The sequence below is a fragment of the Eurosta solidaginis genome, chromosome 2 (genome assembly GCF_040869045.1).
Source record: "Eurosta solidaginis isolate ZX-2024a chromosome 2, ASM4086904v1, whole genome shotgun sequence".
Lineage (NCBI taxonomy): Eukaryota > Metazoa > Arthropoda > Insecta > Diptera > Tephritidae > Eurosta > Eurosta solidaginis.
Window position 1 is genome coordinate 297099560 of NC_090320.1, and position 24547 is coordinate 297124106.

At 37.5% G+C, this 24547-nt stretch overlaps 1 protein-coding gene across 9 annotated transcripts in view; it reads right to left on the reverse strand.

Moving 5' to 3' along the window:
* Positions 1-649: 649 nt before the first annotated feature.
* LOC137241265 (uncharacterized) overlaps positions 650-24547 on the reverse strand; it is a 124836-nt gene continuing 100938 nt past the window's right edge. For 2 of the 9 annotated variants that reach the window (XR_010949950.1, XR_010949948.1), the window contains exons 4-6: positions 15907-16808; positions 15657-15830; positions 661-875 (exon numbers count right to left, since the gene is read on the reverse strand). Coding sequence is in view for 2 of the 9 variants with exons in the window: in XM_067768696.1 (XP_067624797.1) it covers positions 16657-16808 (152 nt within the window). In the remaining 7 variants the exon portion in view is untranslated. Of the gene's footprint in view, positions 876-15656; positions 15831-15906; positions 16809-22222; positions 22494-24547 lie in introns of all 9 variants that reach the window. The other 7 variants (XM_067768697.1, XR_010949952.1, XR_010949949.1 and 4 more) reach the window with 7 other exon arrangements.

Below are 24547 nucleotides of genomic sequence, written 5' to 3' on the forward strand. Positions count from 1 at the left end.
TATGATTGATTGATTGGTAGGACTGTTATGTAATTAATGGTTATTACGAACGAATTTCCACACAAAAACAGCAAGTTTGCGGCCAATACCGGAGATCAAAACTTGTGAAACTGATGTTAAAAGTCACAAGTTAGGGTCTCAGGGAATCAGCCATACAAACATATCTTAATGCTAAAATAACAAGAAAAAAAAAACAACAACTACATACATATATTTTGGTATATGCTTGTATGTATTACAACGAAAAGTTAAGTTACGGGCATTACAAACGAACAAATTACAACTTGCACTTACAAATGCGAATTCTTTTTTTGGTTTCTTCTGCGCGTGCACAAATTTATTTAATTTCAACTCTCTTTCACTTTATTTATACATTTTTTAAATGCTTTTCAAATTTTATTACACTTTGGTATCGCTGCTTTGAGTCAAGCAAAGAAAGCTAGCACGTTGTATAGCATGCCATTAATACTACTATACAACCTACTACCTCAATTTGCCAGAGAAATGTTGTTGCTTTGGAATCTTCCTGTCCTCGCCTCTCTGTATCTCTCTATCTCTATCTCTGTAGTCTTGTTATAGAAATCTTTGCGTCGGGTTACTGCTTGTCCATGAAGAGTAAAAAGTTTCTTTGTTTCCTTCAATACGTTGTTTACATTGACAGACTCCCATAATGCCGGTCTTGCAACACAAACAACAGCACAAGTTCGGATTTACGGGTTTCTGTTAATGGTCCATAGACATGTATGCACCATTCAATTTAAATCGTAACTGTAATCGTGTATGTTATATATGGTAATTTTTCTATATATTATGTTGTTCGATCTCATATTAGTTTGCTGCTTGAGTCATCGCTAAGTTGACGGAGTGTTGCTGTTCTGAAAATATGTAACATACATGTATTATTGTGTATAATAGAAATCTACTGTTGAGTGGATTATCAACCTATATCGGCTGACATTTCAAAATCGCCCTATCTCAGAAAACTTTTAATTAACGCCCTATTTCAGAGTTTGTTTCTTACTTACTTACTTAATTGGCGCTTAACCGTCTAAACGGTTATGGCCGTCCAACAAGGCGCGCCAGTCGCTCCTTCGCTCCGCCAACCGGCGCCAATTGGTCACACCAAGGGAGTTTAAATCGTTTTCCACTTGGTCCTTCCAACGGAGTGGGGGCCGCCCTCTACCTCTGCTTCCATAGGCGGGTTCCGATAGAAACACTTTCTTGGCCGGAGCATCATCTTTCATTCGCATAACATGGCCTAGCCAGCGCAGCCGCTGCGTTTTAATTCGCTGGACTATGTTGATGTCTGCGTATAGCTCGTACAGCTCATCATTAAATCTTCTTCGGTACTCGCCATCGCCAACGCGTAGAGGTCCATAAATCTTTCGAAGAACTTTTCTCTCGAACACTCCCAAAGCCGCTTCATCTGCTGTTGTCATGGTCCATGCTTCTGCCCCATATAGCAGGACGGGTACGATAAGTGACTTGTAGAGTATGATTTTCGTTCGCCGAGAGAGGACTTTACTTTTCAATTGCCTACCTAGTCCAAAGTAGCATTTATTGGCAAGATTGATTCTTCGCTGGATTTCAGTGCTGATGTTGTTGCTAATGTTGATGCTGGTTCCCAAATAAACGAAGTCTTTTACTATTTCGAAATTATGGCTGCCAACAGTAGCGTGGTTGCCAAGGCGCATATGCGCTGACTCTTTGCTCGATGACAGCAGGTACTTCGTTTTGTCCTCATTCACCATCAAACCCATCTTTACCGCTTCTTTTTCCAGCTTGGAGTAAGCAGAACTAACAGCGCGGGTGTTTAGGCCGATGATATCAATGTCATCAGCATATGCCAGTAATTGCACGCTTTTATAGTATATTGTTCCAGCGCGGTTAAGTTCTGCAGCTAGTATAATTTTCTCCAGCATCAAATTAAAGAAATCGCACGATAGGGGGTCACCCTGTCTGAAACCTCGTTTAGTTTCGAACGGCTCGGAGAGGTCCTTCCCAATTCTGACTGAGCTGATGGTGTTGCTCAACGTCATTTTGCACAGCCGTATAAGTTTTGCGGGGAAACCAAATTCAGACATAGCGGCATATAGGCAGCTCCTTTTCGTGCTGTCGAAGGCGGCTTTAAAGTCGACGAAGAGGTGATGTGTGTCGATTCTCTTTTCACGGGTTTTTTCCAAGATTTGGCGCATTGTGAAAATCTGGTCGATGGTAGATTTACCAGGTCTGAAGCCGCACTGATAAGGTCCAATCAGCCGGTTCACGGTGGGCTTCAATCTTTCGCACAATACACTTGAAAGGACCTTATATGCGATATTAAGAAGGCTGATTCCACGATAGTTGGTGCATTTTGCAGTATCCCCCTTCTTGTGGACTGGGCAAAGAACACTTAGATTCCAACCGTCGGGCATGCTTTCGTCCGCCCATATTTTGCTAAGAAGCTGCTGCAAGCGCCTTACCAACTCCTCGCCGCCGAACTTGAATAGCTCCGCAGGCAATCCATCAGCGCCCACGGCCTTGTTGTTTTTCAATCTGGTTATTGCTATTCTAACTTCGTTATAATCGGGCGGGGGGACATATATTCCATCATCATCGATTGCGGGATCGGGTTTTTCATCTCTGCGCGGTGAATTGCTGCCTCCATTTAGGAGAGCAGAGAAGTGTTCCCTCCATAATCTAAGCACTCTCTGGACATCAGTTACAAGGTCGCCGTTTTCATTCCTACAGGAGTTTGCCCCGGTCTTAAAACCTTCCGTCTGTCGCCGTATTTTTTGGTAGAATTTTCGGGCGTTATTCCTGGTGGCTAGCAGCTCAAGCTCCTCGCACTCACGCCTTTCTGCTTCTGCTTTTTTCTTCCTGAAAAGGCGTCTCGCTTCCCTTTTCAACTCACGATAGCGTTCACACACTCCTCTTGTCGCGCTCGCTTTTAACGTAGCCCTGTAGGCAGCGTCTTTTCTTTCGGTTGCAACGCGGCATTCTTCATCATACCAGTTGTTTTTTCGTGGCCGCCGGTAAGCAATTTCTTCCTCGGCGGCAGTATGAAGTGCTTTGGAGATATGCTCCCACTGCTCCTGTATTCCGTCAGGATGAGTTGTGCCCTCAGAGAGCAGGTGTGAGAGTCGAGTTGCGAAATCATTGGCAGTCTGTTGTGATTGAAGCTTTTCGACGTCTAGCTTTCCTTGTGTTTTTTGTTCCTTGTTTTCAGAGTTTGTTTCAAAAATGCCCTATCTGAGCTCAAATTCAATATATTTTGACATTGGCTGGGCCGTTCTTCAATCAAATTCTGAAATAGGGCGCTATTCAGATCAATTTTGAGATAGAGCGTTTTCGAATCGGCAGCCACTCAACAGTCGACATAGTCTCATATTTATAATTAAAAGGCTACATGTTTTTCTCAATTTTTCTGATGATTAAAAATTGTAATAATAATTAGTAATTATATTGAGTGGTCTCAAATAAATTCTTTTTAATTGATTAATAATTAATCAATTTCACACAAAAATTAATTAACTAATTATTTATATAATTCCGCGATTAATGCCAATTAATTTTGGTTGTTTTAATTATATATTAGTTAATAAAATAACATGATTTGTTAGATTAATTTTAATTATTTCTCCAGTTTTTCAATATCGTAGCATATTTAACCCTCAATTTTGTTTATTGGTCCAGCCAGACCCTTAGGTAGATATCGTGATCTATTTATATATAAATCAATTTATATTCGTTAGTCTCGCTAATCAATTTAAGTTTGTTAGTTGGCTAATTTTGATTTTGAATTATTTTTGAAAGTCCATAGAAGATTAAAAGGTGAGTAAATATGATAAAAATATTGGGAACTAGCTGACCCGGTAAAATTCGTAACGCTTCAAAAACTATATATGTAAAAATTAATTGCTGTGAGTTAGTTTAGCTAAAACTCAAACACGGCTTGATTGATATCTATAAATATTTTTGTTCTGTTCGTCATGCTTCAAGGATCGTTTAGAAAAAAATAAAAAAATGGGTGGTACTACGTCTTTTATTAGGATAAATTCAAAATCGCTTTATCTACGAAATTATTTCAAACAGTTATACAATATATGGTATAGTGACTGGAAATTGGGATGGGAGTGGGAGGGAATAAGGAGTGGTAGAATGAAAGTGGGAGAAGGAACGTGAATGAGAATGGGGGTGGAAGAGTCATGGAGTGGGATTGGGATTGGGATAAGGAGTGGGAGTGGAAGCGCATGTGGGAGTGGTAGTGGAATGTATGAAGTATGAAGTGGGAATTGGATTGGCGTTGGAAACGCGAATGGGTGTGGGAGTAGGAGCGGGGATGGAAATGGGAGTAGCGTGAGTGAGAGTGGGAGTGGAAGGCAGAAAAATGCATAGGGGATTGACAAGAATAAAAAGACAATGGAAAATTAAGTAGAAGAGATTCGTAAACCGAGTTAAGAAGGGAAAGAGGTTCAGTTTTCGAATACATGTAAAACAGTTTTCGGGTAATTATTAAATTAAAAAAATACAAAGAAATTAATGATTGTTAATTTTAATGAAGAAAAACTCAAAATTTTAATGAAAAGTTGGAAAAGCAAGTTCTCAGTTTTCTACACTGAAACAAAAGGACTGGTAAAATCAACCGAAATACGGGTAAATTCAACCAAAATTTCTGTTAATTTTTATCCATCGCAACCAGATGTTGAATCAACTGACAAATCATTGATTCGTAATTGACCGTTTTAGTAGTCAAATGAACAAAAAAAGTTGTTGCGACAGCTTTGTATAAAGTACCTATGATGCCATATAAATAAATAAATGTAAGGCGCGATAACCACCGAAGAGATTTTAGGCCGAACTTCTCTTCCAATTTGCGTCGTGCTCCTTTTGAATTTTTCTTACAAATTGGCGGGACGCGACCTACTTGTTTTATGCCGACTTCGAACGGCATCTGCAAGGCGCATGAAATTTCACTGAGAGCATTTCATGGCAGAAGTACATTCGGAGTGCTTGCCGAGAGGCGACTCCGCTTAGACAATTTTTCTTCTAATTGAAAATGCTTGTTTCTAAAATATTGGTGCTGCTTTCCCGGGAGCGTGAACCCAGGGTCTTCGGTGTGGTAGGCGGAGCACGCTACCATCACACCACGGCAGCCGCCATATAAATACGTAAATATGTGAATACATAAATACGCATGCTTTCTACATATACATAAGTACATATGAATATAAAAATGATAATAGTAGTCACAAAACTGATTCTCAATTCTTTCAGTTACAGCTCAGCTCATTCTCAATTTCTTCTCTCGTATATAGTTGCCACATTGATTGTATCGAACAAAACTTGTAGTATAAATGTTTGACGTAACATTTTAAAAAGAGAAAAGTAAAGACTCAAATCGCAGGAAGGTATTTCACCACTGGAGTAACTTTACATGTAATTCGGCAAGTTTAATTTTCGTAACATTTTAAGTTGAAATGATTCCAAAACAACTCAAACTTTTATTTTGTCGAAAACATCGACATTAAAAAAGGATGTTTTTTATCATCTTATTAGATTCGTCTGCGTGAGTGAAAATTCATAAAAACTTGAACAAAATGTTACTAACTTTGGAAAAATCCTGTTCGTTGAAGCAAAACCTTTGCAACAAGAGGGCGCAATTTTGCATTTCGCTTGGACGAGAAATTGCAAAATTTCACCCGATAAATAGGTGTCGATCGATCTATTGATAAATGATTCAAGGTTCGATTCGAATAAATTTTTTGCACAGTAAATTCAAAAAGATTTTTTCGTTTTGTATTGATATCTGAAAAACTAGTTTTTTTTATTGTTTTCCCATTTTGTGTGTTTTTTCGATTGGATGGTTTTCTTATTTTGGCGTTTTCTTTTTAACAGGTGGCACCATCGTCATAAGTACAAAGTAGAGAGCGCAGCGAGCGTAAAATTCTCTTTTAAATTTGCTCATTTATTGACAGTTTAACGCCGTTGAAATGGCCTGTAAGATCAGTTGTGTTAACAGAAAAATCAGTTAGATTGATTAGGAATCTGTAAATTTTACAGAATTTTGTTAACTTAAGAGCGACAATTTATCTTCTGTTGAAATGACTAAACTAATTTGTTCGCTTGACAAAGAACTCGGTCGAATTAACCATAATTGGATGAATTTCACCAAATATCCGTAAAGTCAAGAACAACTGAACCGAATTGTTGATTTTACTAGCACCATTTCTTTCAGTGCAATGCCAATTTCAGACAGAGGCTTAATGAAATAATTATTCAGGTTTTTTATATCAAAGCCCTCATTGAACGCAATATTTCGTACAATATTCAAATTGTTAATCATTTGATTATTGATTTATTGAATGCCTAATGGAGTAAATAATCTAGTCGGTTTCATTGTGTGTTTCGGATTCCATTGTCAGTGTAACAAATGGCATTCAAAAAAAAGCAAATTTTTGCAGCAAAATATAATAAGGGTGCAACATCTATGAACAGTTAAACATGAATTTTATTTTGATTCGCATTTAAAGTTAAAGAGGGGGCTGATGAACTACACAAAATTTGCTAGTGATAGATTGATGCTTAGTGCACTAAAAATTTAATGTAGTACAATTTATATCTAGTTAAAACTTCCCAATGCCCGGATTTTCAGTAGGCTAAGCTAAGCTTAAATTAGGTTTACTTAAACTCTAGGCAAATTTAAACTCAAGTTAAACTACTGAGCAGTTTTTCAGTGACAGTTTAAGGCCGCCTTTGGGGTATGCTTTTTTGTGCGGCAAAATAGTTATTTTATTATCTAGATAATTTGTAGATACGGCAACAGCTGGATTTTGTTTACCCAACAAACAAGAAAAAAACACATTTCTCCGGCGAAATATATCTAGTTCCGGAGGTGATATCCAACATCATTATTTAATTATTCTTAAACCAGATAGTTCTCTAGTTGATATTCAACTTCATCCTCCAATCACCATCCAACCTTTGAGAAATTTCGTAAAATGTGTAGTTCTCGAATCTCCAACGTCTACCGGTTTGCTTTAGGAAGCATGCATTAGCTGTCGTAATCCATACACACACACATATATACCACACACTAGGTTTGGTTAACAGCATCAGCACGTTTGAATGACAGCACATTTGTTATTGGCGGCGCTGCTAGTGGTCGCGTACTTGCTAAAACAGTTACATTAGCAACATTGTCTAGCAATATTGTATGAGAACAAAAGTTTTATTTATGTGTCTGCAACAATGTGATGAAATGCATAGAAAGATATAAATGTTTGTGTATAAGAATTTGAGCAAATGCAATTTTTTGGTCGAACGATTTTCTATATATGTGAAAAAGCAAGAATAGCCATAATTACCAACCAAAGGATCTTGAGACCTACATATGTGACAATGTATAGGACAGAAAGGCTTTCCTTACCCTAATGTACCATTACTATAGCCTGTAAATAATAAAAATGGAATAAAAACCTTTGAAAAACAGCAATTTGCAACAAAGTAGCCACGATATTTCTCAAGTATGAAGGAAGCGATATTCTCTTGAGCACAACTTGCTGACACCAAAGGCAAGTCAATCGATACTGCATTACATAGGGTGGTCTTGCATAAAGGGAAAGCCCTGGACTAGCAGGAATATGCCCTTGAATTTTTTCTGGACACTGCCTAGGTTTTCAACAATGACTTGAAACGAGCAATCATCGCCAGTCTTAACTGGTTTGAAGTACATATGGCCTTTTCAAATTGAATAGTCTCCAAGTTAAGCTGCAGAATGATCACGTCGCAATTAGATTAGATTTTAGATTAGATTACTTGGGGCAGTTGTCTATCAACAATCACCTCTCTGATGGATCAGGCACTTCGGGATGTACAGGCTAGGAAATATAAGGTCCCTACTTGGACTAAGCAAAAGCTTGGAGTGGTGACCCTACAAGAAAAATACAGCACAAAATATCTAGGAATTATACTGAGTAGATAGTTGTCGTGGAAACTCCATGTGGAAGAGCGAGCGAAGAAAGTCTCCTTGGCACTTAATGTAAGCAAGAGGATGCTAGAATGTACATGCGGGCTATCGCCCAAACTTCTTATGTATTTACGGCAATTGTCAAGCACATTCTTTGCTATGACGTCCTAGTTGATGGACAGCCACATAAAAAGTACGTATACCAAAAAACTAGAGGGAGTATGCAGATAATTAATGATTAGCTTTATGCAAGCCATAAAACCTAGCCTGCAGCAGTATCTCATACAATCCTGAACAGCGTACCCACAGCCCTAATGGGCAAAAATTTAGCGGTAGCAACCACAACAAGGCTTAAGGCCTCGGGACAACTTGAATGCAGGCCGTATAGGCATAAAAGTATAGCGCCATATAAATTAGGGTGAATGGACTAATGGTTGGGTGCCCGAGTTTAAAATGAGCTCGTGGGGTGAACAGAATCGGAGGGTTGGCGCAAGGGTGCGAATATGGCAGAAAATACTATACACGTATATACCGAAGGTTCCAAATTACTGCGGAGATAGGAGTTGCATACGACACATAAAGCAGGAACTACGAGGACAGAAGCGCGGGGCTACACAATTTTTAAGATCATTAGCAATCCTACAATGTTAGAGTCACAAAGTAGCTCGAATCTCTGGAGAAAACACTTAAGGCTCACGACGGGCATACTAACTGACAATGCCTTCTGACATCACCTCTTATAAGTAAGGCTTCCTCAGTAACAGTAGATGTAGCAACGAGTTGCAGGAAGAAACGGTTAATTACGTTCTATGTTCACGTTCTGCGCTCGCGAGGTCAGACTCTGTTGTTGTTGTTATTGTAGCGATAAGGTTGCTCCCCGAAGGCTTTGGGGAGTGTTATCGATGTGATGGTCCTTTGCCGGATGCAAATCCGGTACGCTGCGGTACCATATCACCATTAAGGTGCTAGCCCGACCATCTCGGGAACGATTTATGTGGCCACATTAAACCATCAGGCCATTCCCTCCCTCCCTACCCCCAAGTTGCATGAGGAGCTTGGGGTCGCCAGAGCCTCGTCTGTTAGTGAAACAGGATTCGCTGCGGATAGGTGAGGTTGACAATTGGGTTTGGAGAAGCTATATATTGGCGCTGGCAACCTGAAGGGTTGCGCTACGCAGCCCCTTGAATCTGGTATTTTAGTCGCCTTTTACGACAGGCATACCTACCGCGGGTATATTCTGATCCCCTAACCCACTGGGGTGGTCAGACTCTGGTAAATAGAGGCGGCAGAGTATCCAGATCTCGAGGAACTACTGAAACTAGGTTCAAGAAAACTTCCAGTATGCACCAAGAGAATGGAGTTATTTTAAAATGATAAGTCCAGGTACGAAATTGGGGGTTTTCCTTTTGGTCATCAAACACATTCTAGTCGCATTCAGTCTATGTGAGGTCTTTATTGATCGACAAGTTAAACCGATTCTAACCCAACAATGGCATTTTTCTGAAATGTGACATCACACAGACACATTTTTGAAACAAACTTATAGTCGAGCTCATAGTACAGGTTTACAAGTATGATATGTATGAGAAGGAAACAATTACTTTCTCTTTCTAACACACTGCCGTTTGACACTTCGGTCAGTGTCAAACTATTGTGTTACTCAGTGGAACCTGCGTTTGACACTGAACAAAGTGTCAAAATTACCTGTCGTGGAAAGCGACGCAGGGAAACAAAAAAAGGAGCGGAATATCAGATATGGGTTGCTGTGATGGTACATTTTTTTTGAACGAATTTAGTATGAAAATGTAGTGCACCTATATGGGTCCTACAGAAAATTACACAAAATTCTTGAATTGGGGTATCTGAGGACGCTTAGTTATTCCAGTATTAAGAATACAAACACGGGTGCTAAGTTTTTCTACCCGTTCAAAAGTTCTACGCGAAAAACAGTTTGAAACTGAGGTCGACTGCAATAACCCGTAAAAAAATGTGGAAAGAACAATGAAAAATAGCGTTTTGTCTTGTTATCAATAATCCAAAGGCGAAAAAGTATTCAAGTTATTGGAAGCGAGTCAAAAACGCGTCTATTAATACGTACCCCGACGGTTTTGGTCGTGTTTTAGCAATCGTCCCCGGTAATAAAGCATCACAATTTGATAATTAAAATTGTCCAAAACATATGGATTTTAAAAAGAGATGTAATTCAGTGCTCGTTTGAAAGTAAATAAGGATATTTCTCGGTAATTTTACAATAAAAATTTTACGCAGTTTTCGTTAGCAGCTACTACACTTTTCTTGGACCTAAGTAGTACAACAGTGCCAAATAGCATCCACAAAAAAAAAACGAACAAGAACAAGCATTTTGTCAGGTGAGCGTGGCTGTGTATGTGTGTGCTGCTACATATCCTACTTGTAGACCTTTACAATGGTCGAGCTAGTCTAATTTCCTTCTAATTTGCAGGGGAATCATACTTGAAATTTAGTGTATGTTGGAGTCGAAATTTCATCAGTTTGTGTGTTTGAAAAGATGGTTGTCAATTTCTGAAAGATTTTTCATAACAAAATATCAACGGTTTAATTAAAATTGTATACTTAGCAATTTATCAAGTTAAATAAAAGCTCATTACAATAACATGTATGGAGTGTACTATGTGATATTTTGGTGTAAACATATGTACATATATGTATGTATGTTGGTATTTGAATACATACATATGTTTGCATACAAATGCATATTAGCTCGTTATTAACACCGGCATGTAAATAAGTTCATTGATTTGTTTTTCACTTATTGTTTTCAATCACTAATTTACATTTAGATACGAGTATTAACTCATATACCTACATATTTGGACATACATACATGCGCATGTATATATGTATACGTAGACAAACATTTTGCAGCCATGTAATTTTCTGACATGTTGTTGGTTTCTTTAATTGTTGCACACCTTCCAACAAACACACACATGTCTAGCTATTTTCGCTTTTGGCAATATTTTCTCGACACTTTTCTTGCTTTTTTTTACGTTTTTTTCCCTATAGCTATTTTACGTTGGATGACGTTGCAAATTTCATTTGCCAAAAGCATCCTTGATCAAACATTGCTCGCGTATGACTAAAAATTGTTGCAAGTGTGCGACTGGCGTTGCGGCTGCTGTTGCTGCTTTTGCTGTTTGCTGCTGCCATTCTGCCTCTGCTAGACATGCTGCCAAGCAAAGTTTATGCTTTCAACGCGTTCTTTTCAAATATGCAACGTTTAATGCAATAACAACAACACCAGTCATAACAACAAACTATCCTTCAAATATATGTATGTTTCTGTGTATGTATGTAATTATATAGATAAATGTTTGAAATATATGAATGTTGCACGTACAAGAACACAAAACCGAAATTGTGTTTGACTGATTGTTGCCCATTTTCAACGTGAAATTTATGGTAACGTCATACTGTCACATAGTTTGTCGCGCTGTTGCATTGTTGGTAGCTCACGATGCTTTACTCACCTGACTACCTGAAGAATGCCTTTATCGTAAGCAGCTATGTATTATATTTTCTCATATATCTGTCTGTCATGAAAATGCCGAACTGCCTGACTCTCAAACTGTTCGCAAATGTTTTGCCTCACTATTTGACTGTCCACACGATTGTCGGTCTGTCATTCACAATGTCGGTCTTCTTGAAAATCTTGTGAAAATTTTGCATTGCTGACTGAGTCTTCATTTAAATGTATGCGCTTTTGTTTACTGGAAATGTGCGTTTCATTGCATTCGCGTACATATGCATATGTATGTATGAAAATACAGAGTTGGGCAAACAAATAGAATCGCTGATGTATATGTGAACGTCAGCCCTTGTCAAATTCGATTTCGAGACAAACCGGTTTCGGCGTTGTGCCATCACCATTGTCGATTTCCGTTCTGATCTGTTGTTGTCGTTTGTCTTGTCTTTATATATACGAGCCGGCCCCGTGCGCATCTTACGCAACCAATATAAAAATCTTTTATCAATTATCAAGAGAAATCAGCTGTTTTATCAATCAATTAAAACTTAGAGTTTGTGCTGCCATCTGGCGTATAGGAGCAGCTGCCGGTAATGCATTGCAAATATTCACAATAGTGCCACAGTACAAATAGATTGCTTTGTGTGCTCGCAATCGTTTATTTTTAACAAATTATTTTAATAAAATATAGGTAAATAAAAGCACTACGACCAAAATTACCCAAAGCTCGCTAATAGCCCGAATCTCCATCTTTACAACCAAAACTTTATTTATAGATTTGGATTCCAAATAAGATCGAAAAAGGGACCCGTACATAAAAACAGCAATTAGAAATAATATATACTAGCCGAACCCGTGCTCATCTTGCGCAACAAATATAAAAATCTCTTATCAAATATCAACAGAAATCAGCTGTTCTATCAATCAATTAAAACTTAGATTTTGTGCTGCCATTTGGCGTATAGGAGCAGCTGCCGGTAATACAGTGCAAATATTCACAATAGTGCCACAGTACAAATAGATGTCTTTGTGTGCTCACAATCGTTTATTTTTAACAAATTATTTTAATAAAATATAGCTAAACAAAAGCATTACCACCAAAACTGCCCAAAGCTCGATAATAGCCCCACCCTTACAACCAAAACTTTATTTATATATTTGAATTCCATATAAAAGCGAAAAAGGGACCCGTACATAAAAACAGTAATTAGAAATAATATATATGATAATAGAACCTAAGTGCACTATGACCACTAGAAAGTTATTTCTACCTATTGTTTTCCACTAAAATTTAGTGGAGCTGCAAACGGTACCTGCATGACAGATAAGTTTTCACTGGAAAGCTTTTCATTTCTACCTTTCGACGTCTTTACATTTTCATTTCCCGCTGCCTGCAGGATACATTCTATTCCTTTTCTATACCTCTTATATTTATTTTTCCCATCCTTTTTCTTTTTCTCTAGTACCACTGCCTCCTCCAATTTCCCTAATTCCATAAACTCCATTTTCTTCTTTCTCTGCTTTCTCTCCATCACCCCATGCCTTCTGTTTATACTTTCCTTCTCCTTCCTCAGGCTGACAGAGTATATGGATGCGCTGAACTATTGCGGTTGGTGGATGTCATCATTCTTGGTGTAGTCCGTGAGTACAACAAAACCGATAGATTTGGCGAAAATAGGTGAAACCGGTTACACATGCAATTCGGGATCGCGTAAATAATAGTCGATGGTGAAAAGCCTTCTCTTATGGATATTCTTGTAATATAGGTCCATGTATTTAGGTTGTGTGTCAGTTTCGAGAAAGTCTTTGGACGCGTTTGTGCATGATGCCCGAATACTCGTAAGCCTTAAGAAAACCTCAAGTAGAAAAATACTTTTTTTAAGCCTGGTTCGAGGTCAGGTATATTACAAAATTTATGCCCCTATTACGGTTTATAACTCACAACTAATTTTAACACAACTCAACTCCTGTTTGGTATTACGAATTACAACTTATTCCAACTGAAGTTGAACTGGTGTTGCCAACCTAAAAGGTGATGATTTGACAGATAAATGAAGAGGTGATCAATTTGTGGTGAAAATTTAAGCATTGCAAAAGTGATTATTTTATTTAAAGTAAAATGTATATTAGCTTACGTATTTTATGTTGGTGACAAAATTGGCATGTCATAAATACGGATCGCGATTCGCGTGATCAATGCTTTGGAACCAAGCACCAAGTAAGAAAACGTGACAAATGATGAGCTTCCAATGAAGCTATTTTTAAGAATTGTAAGCTTTTTTCGGTAGAGTAAGGAAACATATTGCTCCTTGCTTAACAAAATGAAGGACCATTTCCGCAAACGCATTCAAGGGGCGGTTTTCCACTTTTTTTAAATTATGCGCTCCACTCCGATTCCCTGCTGACGACAGCTATCAAAAATGCTGTGAAAATGATTTTAATTTTGGACTGGACAACATCTACAGTTATTAAAGAGGTTTTGGATGTTATTAAGGAGCATATTTGTGCGAAGTGGATTAAAAACCAAATGACTGCAGAGGATAAAAGCGCTTCAAAAATCGCATTTTACTCTATAACAGGATTCCCAGGAGTAGTGGGTTGTATCGATGGGGCTCACCAATTTTGGCTACATCCGAACTGAGGCTTGCCCCGTCCAACTTCGGATGTCGCTCCATAAGGTCAATAAGTTTTTCAATTTAATACTCCGTTGAAGCCTTGTTTTTCCTAAAATGTGTACAAAATGGCAGATTATAAAATTTGTTTAAATAAATTTTAAGGGTTTAATTGCCCACGTTCCATTTATTTAAAATATTTTTTCCAAACAACTAATTTTGTTTTGTTGATTTTCCGACAGGGTCGATAAATGATGTATATTAGAACGATTTTCTGTCATCCCTTGTCAAATTTGGTTTCGAGACGGAATCCAAACATTATACCAGATTCTAGCTTCGCGAATCACATGGTCGAAAATGAATGTTCCCCAGCAAACATCAATAAAACAGTTAGTGTTCTTCACATACAAGCAAAAGGCCGACGTCTCAACGTACTTGAAAACATGGAATTCTACAAACAGAAAATATTTCGACGACAGAATAATAAACCAACAGTTAAACACAATTTCTGACACAATATTCGAGCCTTTAAAACTTGTTTACAAGAGACAAAGTAATCACACAGGTACAACAGCCAAACACAAAACAATTAACACACCAAAACAGCAAACCCACAAAGAAGGTCAAACTACTAAAATTACGGACTTTTACCTGCCTCAGTCAGCCACACAAATCGATCAGTAAAAACCACCCTCGGTTCTGAATGAGCACACAGCATATACACATAAATAAATATACACAAGCATCAAATTTGACAATACCTGCTCATATAGTTACGAACTATAAATATAGGACAAACGACAACAACAGATCACAACGCCGAAACCGGTTTGTCTGGAAACCAAATTTGACAAGGGATGACGGAAAGTCGTTCCAATATACATCATTTTCCAAACAACTTCGAAATTTTCTGAGACAACTTCTAGTAATCCGTTGTCAGATTTTGAAGTCTTTGACAACTACACCAACACAAGGTTGTAAACGGTAATGCCATAAAAAGTTGTTAGATTAGGCAACTTCAACCGATATGTTTTTTTGACAAGTCTAGTTGTAATCTGTAATACCAATTTGCAAAACTTCAACTGAAAGAGAGTTGATTTGTAAACCGTAATAGGGGCATTAAACAATTTTATTTTTCTCGATATATTTCAGCCTTCTTCGGTAATACAAATTTCAACTTGCATATACATTGACTTAAGCGGGCTACTCTGGAAGTCCAGTCTACCACAAGGCTACATTTCGCGTGTTTGTATGCTGCTTTATATCAAGACTTTCCCAAATTTGTGGGTCCAGTCAGAAGAGTCCAGTCAGCCTGTAAACTGTCTAGTTTGCAGATAGTGTTCATTATGTACAATCTTCTTTACTTATTTCAAACGAAGATTTATTGAAGGCATCAACTTTCCAATTCCAATCTTAGAACTGGACCCAAAAAAGCCTTATCTTAACGTTCGTTTGAGGAACGCCATAGATAATTCATGTTCGAAACTTATTTTAAGATGAAACGTTCTTCAACTCAATTTTGTATACAAAGTAATCTATGATCTATAATTTCTTCCACTACTGTATATATTTTATATATGTATGTACTTACAAAAGGATTTCAGAAAAAAATTTTTATAATCTTCCAGACGATCGAAAAACGGTAAACGGGTAAAGAGATGTATGTAGGTAACCAATTTTTGTATATAAGTCCTTATATACTCATATATATATGTGAATATGCAGCCCATGCACAAAAGAATTGCCGGCCGGCCGGTTGGTTTATCTATGTATAAAAAAAGCTTATTTATTAACGTAAAACATAATTACATTTATATATTACATTTGCTATATTTACATACCTACATATATATATATATATATGTTGTTGTCTGGCTGGTTTTTTACATATGTATGAATGTTGCCAATATGTAGCTATGCCTGCTCTTTAACTGCTTGTCTGCTGTTTGATTACGTATGCGTATGTCGGTATGTGCCTGTGTTGTTGTTGCTGATATTGACTGTGAGCTGCTTTGAGTTCGTTGGCTGTACCTATTTTCCGTCATATGGCCAGAACCTGCCTCAACAATACGTTTTGCCACAAAACAGCCATATACACACACTTACCTACATAATGGCACGATGTATTTTTTTGCACAAATGCTGCACACTTTTGCTTTGCTTACTTCCTTCCTTTATGACGCTGCTTCGTTCACTGCTGCTGCTGCCACTGCTGTGCTGATGTAACTGCCGCTGCTTCTGCTCTCGCGTTTTGTCTGTCTACCCAGTGTAGTACTAGCATTTGTGTTTTTATTGTTGTTAATCTACTTGACATTGTTAGTGCTGCTACTACTATGGTTATGTTGTTGTCGTTCTCATTGATGGCAAGTTTTATTCTTTCTCTGCTGTTCATTGATTTTGTTTGTAGTTATTTTTATGTTTTGCTTTGTTCCGTAGCTTGTGCGAGGTGTTGCGTTGAGTGATTTAATTTTCTTTTATTGTTTTTGTTGCTGTTTCCTCTCCATTGGCTGCTACAGGCTCTCCTTTGTTGTATTTTTTTACCATCGCTTGCTCCGTTCTTATCTTAAAAGCTCTTTATTCATTGTACGCTCCTAAAAGTATACTTCTCTCGATATTTGGTACATATTTTCGCTCTTTAAGTGCATGCATATCGTTTTGTAATTATGGAAACCGGAAACATGTTCCTTACACATATCGACACTAACACTATTGTGTGACACAGAGTTATCGCTTTCGCATTTACCTATAAAAATTAATAATACAAAATCGGGTTAGTCTTATTTACAGTTTACAGTATAAAATCATTTAAATGGTTAAATCGAATAATGGCTATAAGTCAGGTTTTAAAAGTTTTTGTAGTAGTATTTTTAAGATGTACCTCCTATAAAATAAAATCGTATATCTCTAAAAACGGCCTTTTGCCTTTCAAAACTTAGTAACGCGAGATGGTTATTTTTGAATACGATGTGAAAGAATCTCTTATGTGAGCGTTGTAATTTGCCAAAATTTTGACAAAATAACAAAATTGCACTTTATACTGCCAGAAATCAAGTATGACTGCTGGCACTAGGGTTCGCTTGGTAATTCAGAAACAGGTTCTAGAACTACCATAAAGTGAAGTGCTGAATTTTCTTTCTAATACAACATGAGGTAGGCTTAATTGTGTGCATTTTTTTCAGAAGCCTCATGTCATAATGCCACTAAAAATTTCGAAAGATGTATATTCTCAGATGTGCTTTAAGAAAATTAAACAGAAGAAAGGTATCCAAAGACGTAGAAATTTCAGCGAAGCTGGTGACGCAAAACTCATCGATAGGACGTGTTGTTGAAAAATGGCAACAAAACTGGTAGCACCACCTTGTTTGTGGTCTTTTCGTGACTATAAAACTATTCACAAGAATCACCGATCGGTTAAAAAATTGCATAGAAAAATCAGTTTACGTTTTAGACCTTGCTATTACTGTTTTCAAGGAGGACAAGACGCATACGAACACAGTGCGCACTCACGATGGAAGAAACTTTACGAACGTACTACCGGTATGCGCTCTCATTGACGAGACCTAATTCACAAGCATCTGACGCCAGCAGACATTGTGGTTTAATTACTACTAACGTGAGGACCACACCTATTTTCTCTTTTAAGCTTTACGAACAACTTGAATATGGGAAAGATGTTGCTTGATAACCAGTGTCCACAGCATGGGACATTATACAAATAACAAATCGTTGAAATTCCTATAGCAAACCGATAACAAATCGATAGCTTTTCTATAAGAAGTCGACTATCTTTGATAGCAAATCGAAAGCTTTTCGATAACAAAACAGTAATATTTGCTAACGATAAAAAAACGACAAGTCATCTATAAATATTCAATAACACGTCAATGTCAGTCTGATAGCTCGTTGAAAAGAAATCCCTAACACCGATAGCTAAGTCATGGGCTATATGATATGATATAGGATAACAACTAAACTACATGGTGTTCGGTTCGGCCCCAGTGCAGCTTTCATTTTTGGTGCCTCATCTTTATTTTCCTCTCTATCTTTTTGGTTTCTTTTCCTTTACTTCCACCAATCGTTCATATTTTGCCTAAACTTACCATATGGAAGATCAATTTTCGCATTTTTCTCCATATAAATACAATTTAATTTGATTACTCTTTGTGACTAAATATTGAACATTCATACAATTGAGTAAAATGCGATTACTTTTAATGATCAAAAAACAAATAATTTTTGAAAAACTTTGATGATCAAATTTTAATATTTTAAAAAAATGAACGAGGAGAATAATAAATTTATTTATTTATGATGATCAAAAATTGAAAACAACTTATCATTCACATTTTGGAATTATTTTGAATCGATTTGTTTACATCAGGAGATCAAAAATTTTTAATTATTTTTCAATAAATTTTCTAAATTTTTTTAGACTAACTTTGCTGACTAAATAAAGAATTTTATGCTTGCTTAAATTATACCTCTCATTGAATATTTGATATTTCTTCATGTAAACATATTTCTTCAATCATAAAATTAAGCATGTTGAAGACTAAAAATTGTGTAAATGCTGCTCCTAACCTAAGTGTCCCCTAGCGTTGCTCCAAATGCAGCTTCCCAGAAAAGACATACTGGGTTTAATCGGAGTGCAGAAGTTATGAGCTGTTTGAACCGCAGGCAAGCTAAACTTGATCGTCATACCTGGACACGGGTTCAACATCCCCCAAGAGTTACTATTGTCAAAAACATCAAGCAATATATATTTAAAGAACTATATGAACACTATTGTTTTTGGGCTTCTTCAAGTGACTTCGTTATCAAATGTTGATAATCATAGACGATGTTGGATGTTGCAGTCGTGTTCGTATATCGGTAAAGTTAGGTATTGCCAATTACCTACGGTTCAAATAGCTCACTTACATATTCTTTCCTCCCCTGATGAAATATGATCATTATATATGTTGTAGTCATTATATAGTATTCGTATTCAAAACTGATTCCGAAACATCACTTCATATGATAGAAAAATTGTATTACTGTATAAACTAATCACATGTTATTCCAAAACAAGCAATATCGAATACGCGGAAAAGATGACTAGAAAGTGATTAAAAATATGAATCATAAATGTTTGCTCACGAATTGAATTATTAGGGTACACTTTTCTCCCGACGATACATGCGTTTTCGAATAAAAAATACTTTTAAATTTGAACAACTTTAATCATCTGTGTGTATCATGATTCAGTTACTAGAGATTTGTTCTCCAATGATGACAGAGCTTTGACACTCCCAAATTTAAATATCTGGACGTGTTGCTTTTATGAAGTAAGGAAAATGAGGAATAATTCAATCCCTTCAGCGAAAAAATAGTAGAAAGGTACCTTTGGTAGTATGTTAGCAGTGATAAAAAATTTCTTAAATGCCAACAGGTTTCCCCCAAAAATTCATATAATACTAGCAGACCCGGTAGACGTTGTCCTGCCCTAAATTTGGCCTATCTGCATACATTTAATAAGATTTTCCGTCTGACTCTGCCCTCCCCCCTCTTCACTTTTTCCTAATCCTTTTATTCACTCCTCTCTCCGTCTTTTTCGCTTCATCTATCTCCATTTTCGTCTCACTCTATCTCTTTCTCAATCTCCTCTCTTTTCTTTTCTCTCAATTTCTTCTCATTCTTCTGTATCCCTTATTGCCTGTCCGAGAGGGTGGTATGTATTTTATTCTAGTCCCAGTCGCAGTCCCACTTCGAGTCTCAGTCGCAGTCCTAGTCCTAATACCAGTCCCAGTCCGTCTCTGGGTAATATATTGCTCTGTACTAAAGCACTCATGAACAGCTTGCATTTGATATCCATATTGTATAAACACTGTCTAGGCATTCACTGGCCCACGTTTTGGCCTATATCTCGAGACCCTAGTCACCTAGGAGTATGAAAATTACCCTCTACACAACTAAAGACTATCCTGAATAAAAAAAAATTATAGTACCTCTATATCGCGGGCCCCCTCAGAATTTTTTTTAAAAATATTTTACCGTTAAGTATTTATGGAAGTGTTCCTGATAAATCGTTAATTTGAAATATTCGGAACATGTTCGTTTGTTACTATCTCACGACGACCGAATTTATCAAATAAGCATATACATAATATACCAAAAATAAGCCGATTCCTCATATTCTTAAATGGAGATGAATATTCCGAACATACGGGAATGAATAAGTTAACATGCTCAATGAGAATATTTCGTAATTGCATCTCCATTATTAACTAATAAATTATTTACCTGCATCCATTTACTAGTCCAGTTGAACGATGCATTTTGAATTGGTTTAGGTTTCGTATGTTCGTAGGTTTACGAAAGTGCACGATTCCTTGGTGTCCGTACTTTTCATAAAATTACCTATGTTCCACACTAATAGACCATGGCATGGTTAATATATTCATCATAAAATTAAAAAAAATTGTTCTAAGGAGTTATGCAGCTCAGTACTTATCGGGTATTTGTAAACTGATTGCTTCCTAATTCTCGTACTAATATTTATCGAAAAATCGCAAGGAAACAACACAGTTAAAGAATGTCAATTCGATTTGGGAGCAAAATGGCTGCAATTGTCAAAAAATGTGTCAGCCGAGCAAACCTCTTGTGATTAAATCATGTGTTTGTATGATATTGGACTATTTCTTTATTGAAATTTTTCAAATAATGCTGGCTGGGACATTGGAAAAAAATGCTAATGCTTATCAGCATAGTTACAAATTAAGGGAGATACTTTTGCAACTTTCTTTTTCGACACACTCTAATGGACATGCAGATATACACAAATTTGCATTAGTTGCAGGGCATTAATGCAGTTACCTTACTGCAATTACTGGCATATGCTGATGACATTGATATCATCGGCCTATACACCCGCGCTGCTAGTTCTGCTTACTGTAAACTGGAAAAAGAAGCGGTAAAGATGGGTTTGGTGGTGAATGAGGACAAAACGAAGTACCTGCTGTCATCGAGCAAAGAGTCAGCGCATGCGCGCCTTATCAACCACGCTACTGTTGGCAGCCATAATTTCGAAATTTGGGAACCAGCATCAACACTAGCAACAACATCAGCACTGAAATCCAGCGAAGACTCAATCTTGCCAATAAGTGCTACTTTGGACTAGGTAGGCAATTGAAATGTAAAGTCCTCTCTCGGTGAACGAAAATCATACTCTACAAGTCACTTATCGTACCCGTCCTGCTAATGGGGCAGAGGCATGGACCATGACAACAGCAGATGAAGCGGCTTTGGGAGTGTTCGAGAGAAAAGTTCTTCGAAAGATTTATGAACCTCTACGCGTTGGCGATGGAGAGCACCGAAGAAGATTTAATGATGAGCTGTACGAGCTCTATGCAGACATCCACATAGTCCAGCGAATTAAAACGCAGCGGCTGCGCTGGCTAGGCCATGTTATGCGAATGGAAGATGATGATCCGGCCAAGAAAGTGTTTCTATCGGAACCCGCCTATGGAAGCAGAGGGTCAGGGCGGCCCCCACTCCGTTGGAATTACCAGGTGGAAAACGATTTAAATTCGCTTGATGTGACCAATTGGCGCCGGTTGGTGGAGCGAAGGAGCGACTGGCGCGATTTGTTGGACGGCCATAACCGTTCCCAACCAAAAAAACAGTAATATACCGATGCACCGCTTATTGTTGCCTAATTTAATTTTCCATGATGAAATTTTATGCCAGCAAGAGCTCCTTCTTATAGGCAAATAGTTACGTTACGTACTCATGAGTTTGTTCGTATAGTGCCAATTCATTCCCAACCAAAATAAAAAATGAATTCATGTGCGCATAGGAAAATGCATTATTACTATTATCTTGCATGTGTTTTTTATTGTATCGTATATGAAATTTTAAATTTTGTTTATTTATTTAATACTTTGCATTAATGTTCAAGAGGATAATGATCTTTTGTGTATGCGTATAGAATAATGAAGTTTAATGACCGGCATGCACATACATAAATATATATATACGCACTTTCATGTTCCATTTTCAAATTAGCTGCTAATAAGTAAATAAATGAGCGATATATCTAGGCGATGATGTGATGGGTAGTGACAACAGCAAACAATGGCAATACGTGTTGGCATATGGAAAAGATTAAAAGCTTACCTTACTAATGAGATCATAAAATCGAGGCTTATATACATTTGTGGTGTACTGGTTTGAATAAAGATAACGAGCTACTAAGCAAAATTGTTGGTTACGTAGGATTAATAGGATTAATTGGCGCCTAACGGCCTTGGCGACTTTGCTGCCTAAAAAGTACGTCAGCTGTTCTCCTTTCATACGGGTACCAATAGAGTTCAGCTTCCTTCGATACACACTGCTGCCATCATATACAGGAACATAAATTTGTTGGAGAAGTTTTTCCTCGAATGCCCTAAGAACCATCCATAAGGCAAGTATGATAAAATACGTATAAAGCTTGATGTTTATTAATTTTTATTAATATTGGGCTTAGATCTGCTTCTTTAACTCTTTTCTGCACCATCAGGAAAAAGAAGTCCCCAAATAATTTGTCTAAAAACTCGCTTGGCTTCGAATATTTAGGAAAGGTCTTTCTAAGTCTTCACTGAGTTGGAGCCTTATAGGCTGCGCAGGAAACTTGAAGGAAGCTACTTTCCGCGTTGTCAAAATCTGCTTTGAAGACGACAAAATTATGATATGTGTCGATTTTCTTCAGTCCGTCGTGTAATCTATCGTTAGCTATTTTGTCCTTATCGCTACATCATAGTCAGCTGGCGAAACGTTTATTCTGCTTCCGTATGTCGGCAACTAGATCACTATTAAAAAAAAAAAAAATGTAAGGCGCGATAATCTCCGAAGAGATTTAATGCGGAGCTTCTCTTCTATTTTGCGTCATGCTCCTTTTATTTATTCCTACATATTGGCAGGACGGGATCTACTTGTTTTATGCCGACTCTGAATGGCATCTGCAAAGCAGATGAGTTTTCACTGAGAGCTTTTCATGGCTGAAATACACTAATTCCCGGTAAAACTCTACTTCATCTTATCCGATGTTTTGCCACAGGTTTTTTTCTTTTAAATATGGGACTCTCTCTTCCCTCTTCGTGTTATAATGCACGTTGCTGTGCCCAAATGCTTCACCGAACCAGTTGTCCTTTTAGACTCACTGGAGCCCCATTATTTTCACAGCAGCATTGCGCAGTGAGTGGGAAATGTGCTTCCATTTCTCGGGTGCATCGTTTGATCGATGACTGCTCTCAGTGATCTAGTGTGAGAGTTGTTGCGTGAGCTGCTTTTTGATGGCAAGCTTTCGTGGAGTACTACGTGCACTTTATTTTCTACCAAGGGGCGTGTGCATATTTTGATTGTCTTTAAATAGTGGCATTAATCAATATTTGGACCTTTGGGCATGCGCAAATTCACGACTATCGTGCGAAAACTGGTGCTATTTCTGCCGTCAGCCTATAAACATCAATCCGTTGGGAGGTGCTATATAGTGGAGGATGCATTTTCCGAATAAAGGCTGTTTCGAGCTTTGTTATAGTCCAAAAAGATGGACGGAGGCAAACATAGGGAAATCACTTATTTTTACTAATGCATCAAACTTATCAGGAAATTATTGCTCACCCTACCGACAAAGTTGTCATGATTTTGATGTCTTGCCGGCGGTATTCTTTTTATGTATTATTATGGTTCTTATAAAATGAGTTCTTATCCACGCCAAGCACTTCATATATTGGTGTGTAAGCCTACATAATTTGTGTATTGTAAAGTATCGCCTTACTTTGGATTGCGGCGAGACACTATTTCAAAACCCTGAACGGCAGGTAAAGTCTATCCTACCAAAAAACAGACATGGTGGCTCCGAGTATCACAAGGCTCTCTTGTCGTTTTGCCTTGGTCCGTTCACTATGCTTCTTGAAGGGCAGTGACTTCTCGAATCTTCCTGAACGGCAGGTAAAGTCTATCCTACCATAAGACAGTCAGGGTGGCTCCGAGTATCACAAGGCTCTATTGTCGTTTTGCCTTGGTCCGTTCACTATGCTTCTTGAAGGGCAGTGACTTCTCGAGTTCATAAATTGGCAGGGCTTCATCTTCTCTCTAATACTCCCGACAGTCAGGTATAAGTCCATAAATCGAAGTTTTTAATCAACATTTAGGCCTTAACCGATCTTCATATAAAAGCTACTATTTCAATTGTTCTCTTTCCAACTGTAAGATGCTTACAATCGATTCGACATAGCATTAAATAACTTAATTAAAAATAGAATAACAGAACAATAAATCAATCAGCTCATTAGCCGAGCATCTTAAGCAAATACTTGAAAAGCAAATACAAAAAAAAAAAAAAAAACCAATTTATGGTTGTACAGCTGGCCAGTAGCCTACACACTCATAATACACAATCAAACATGTATACCAATGGGCAAGAATTTTTATTTTGTATGAGTGCCAATAATAGTTTGA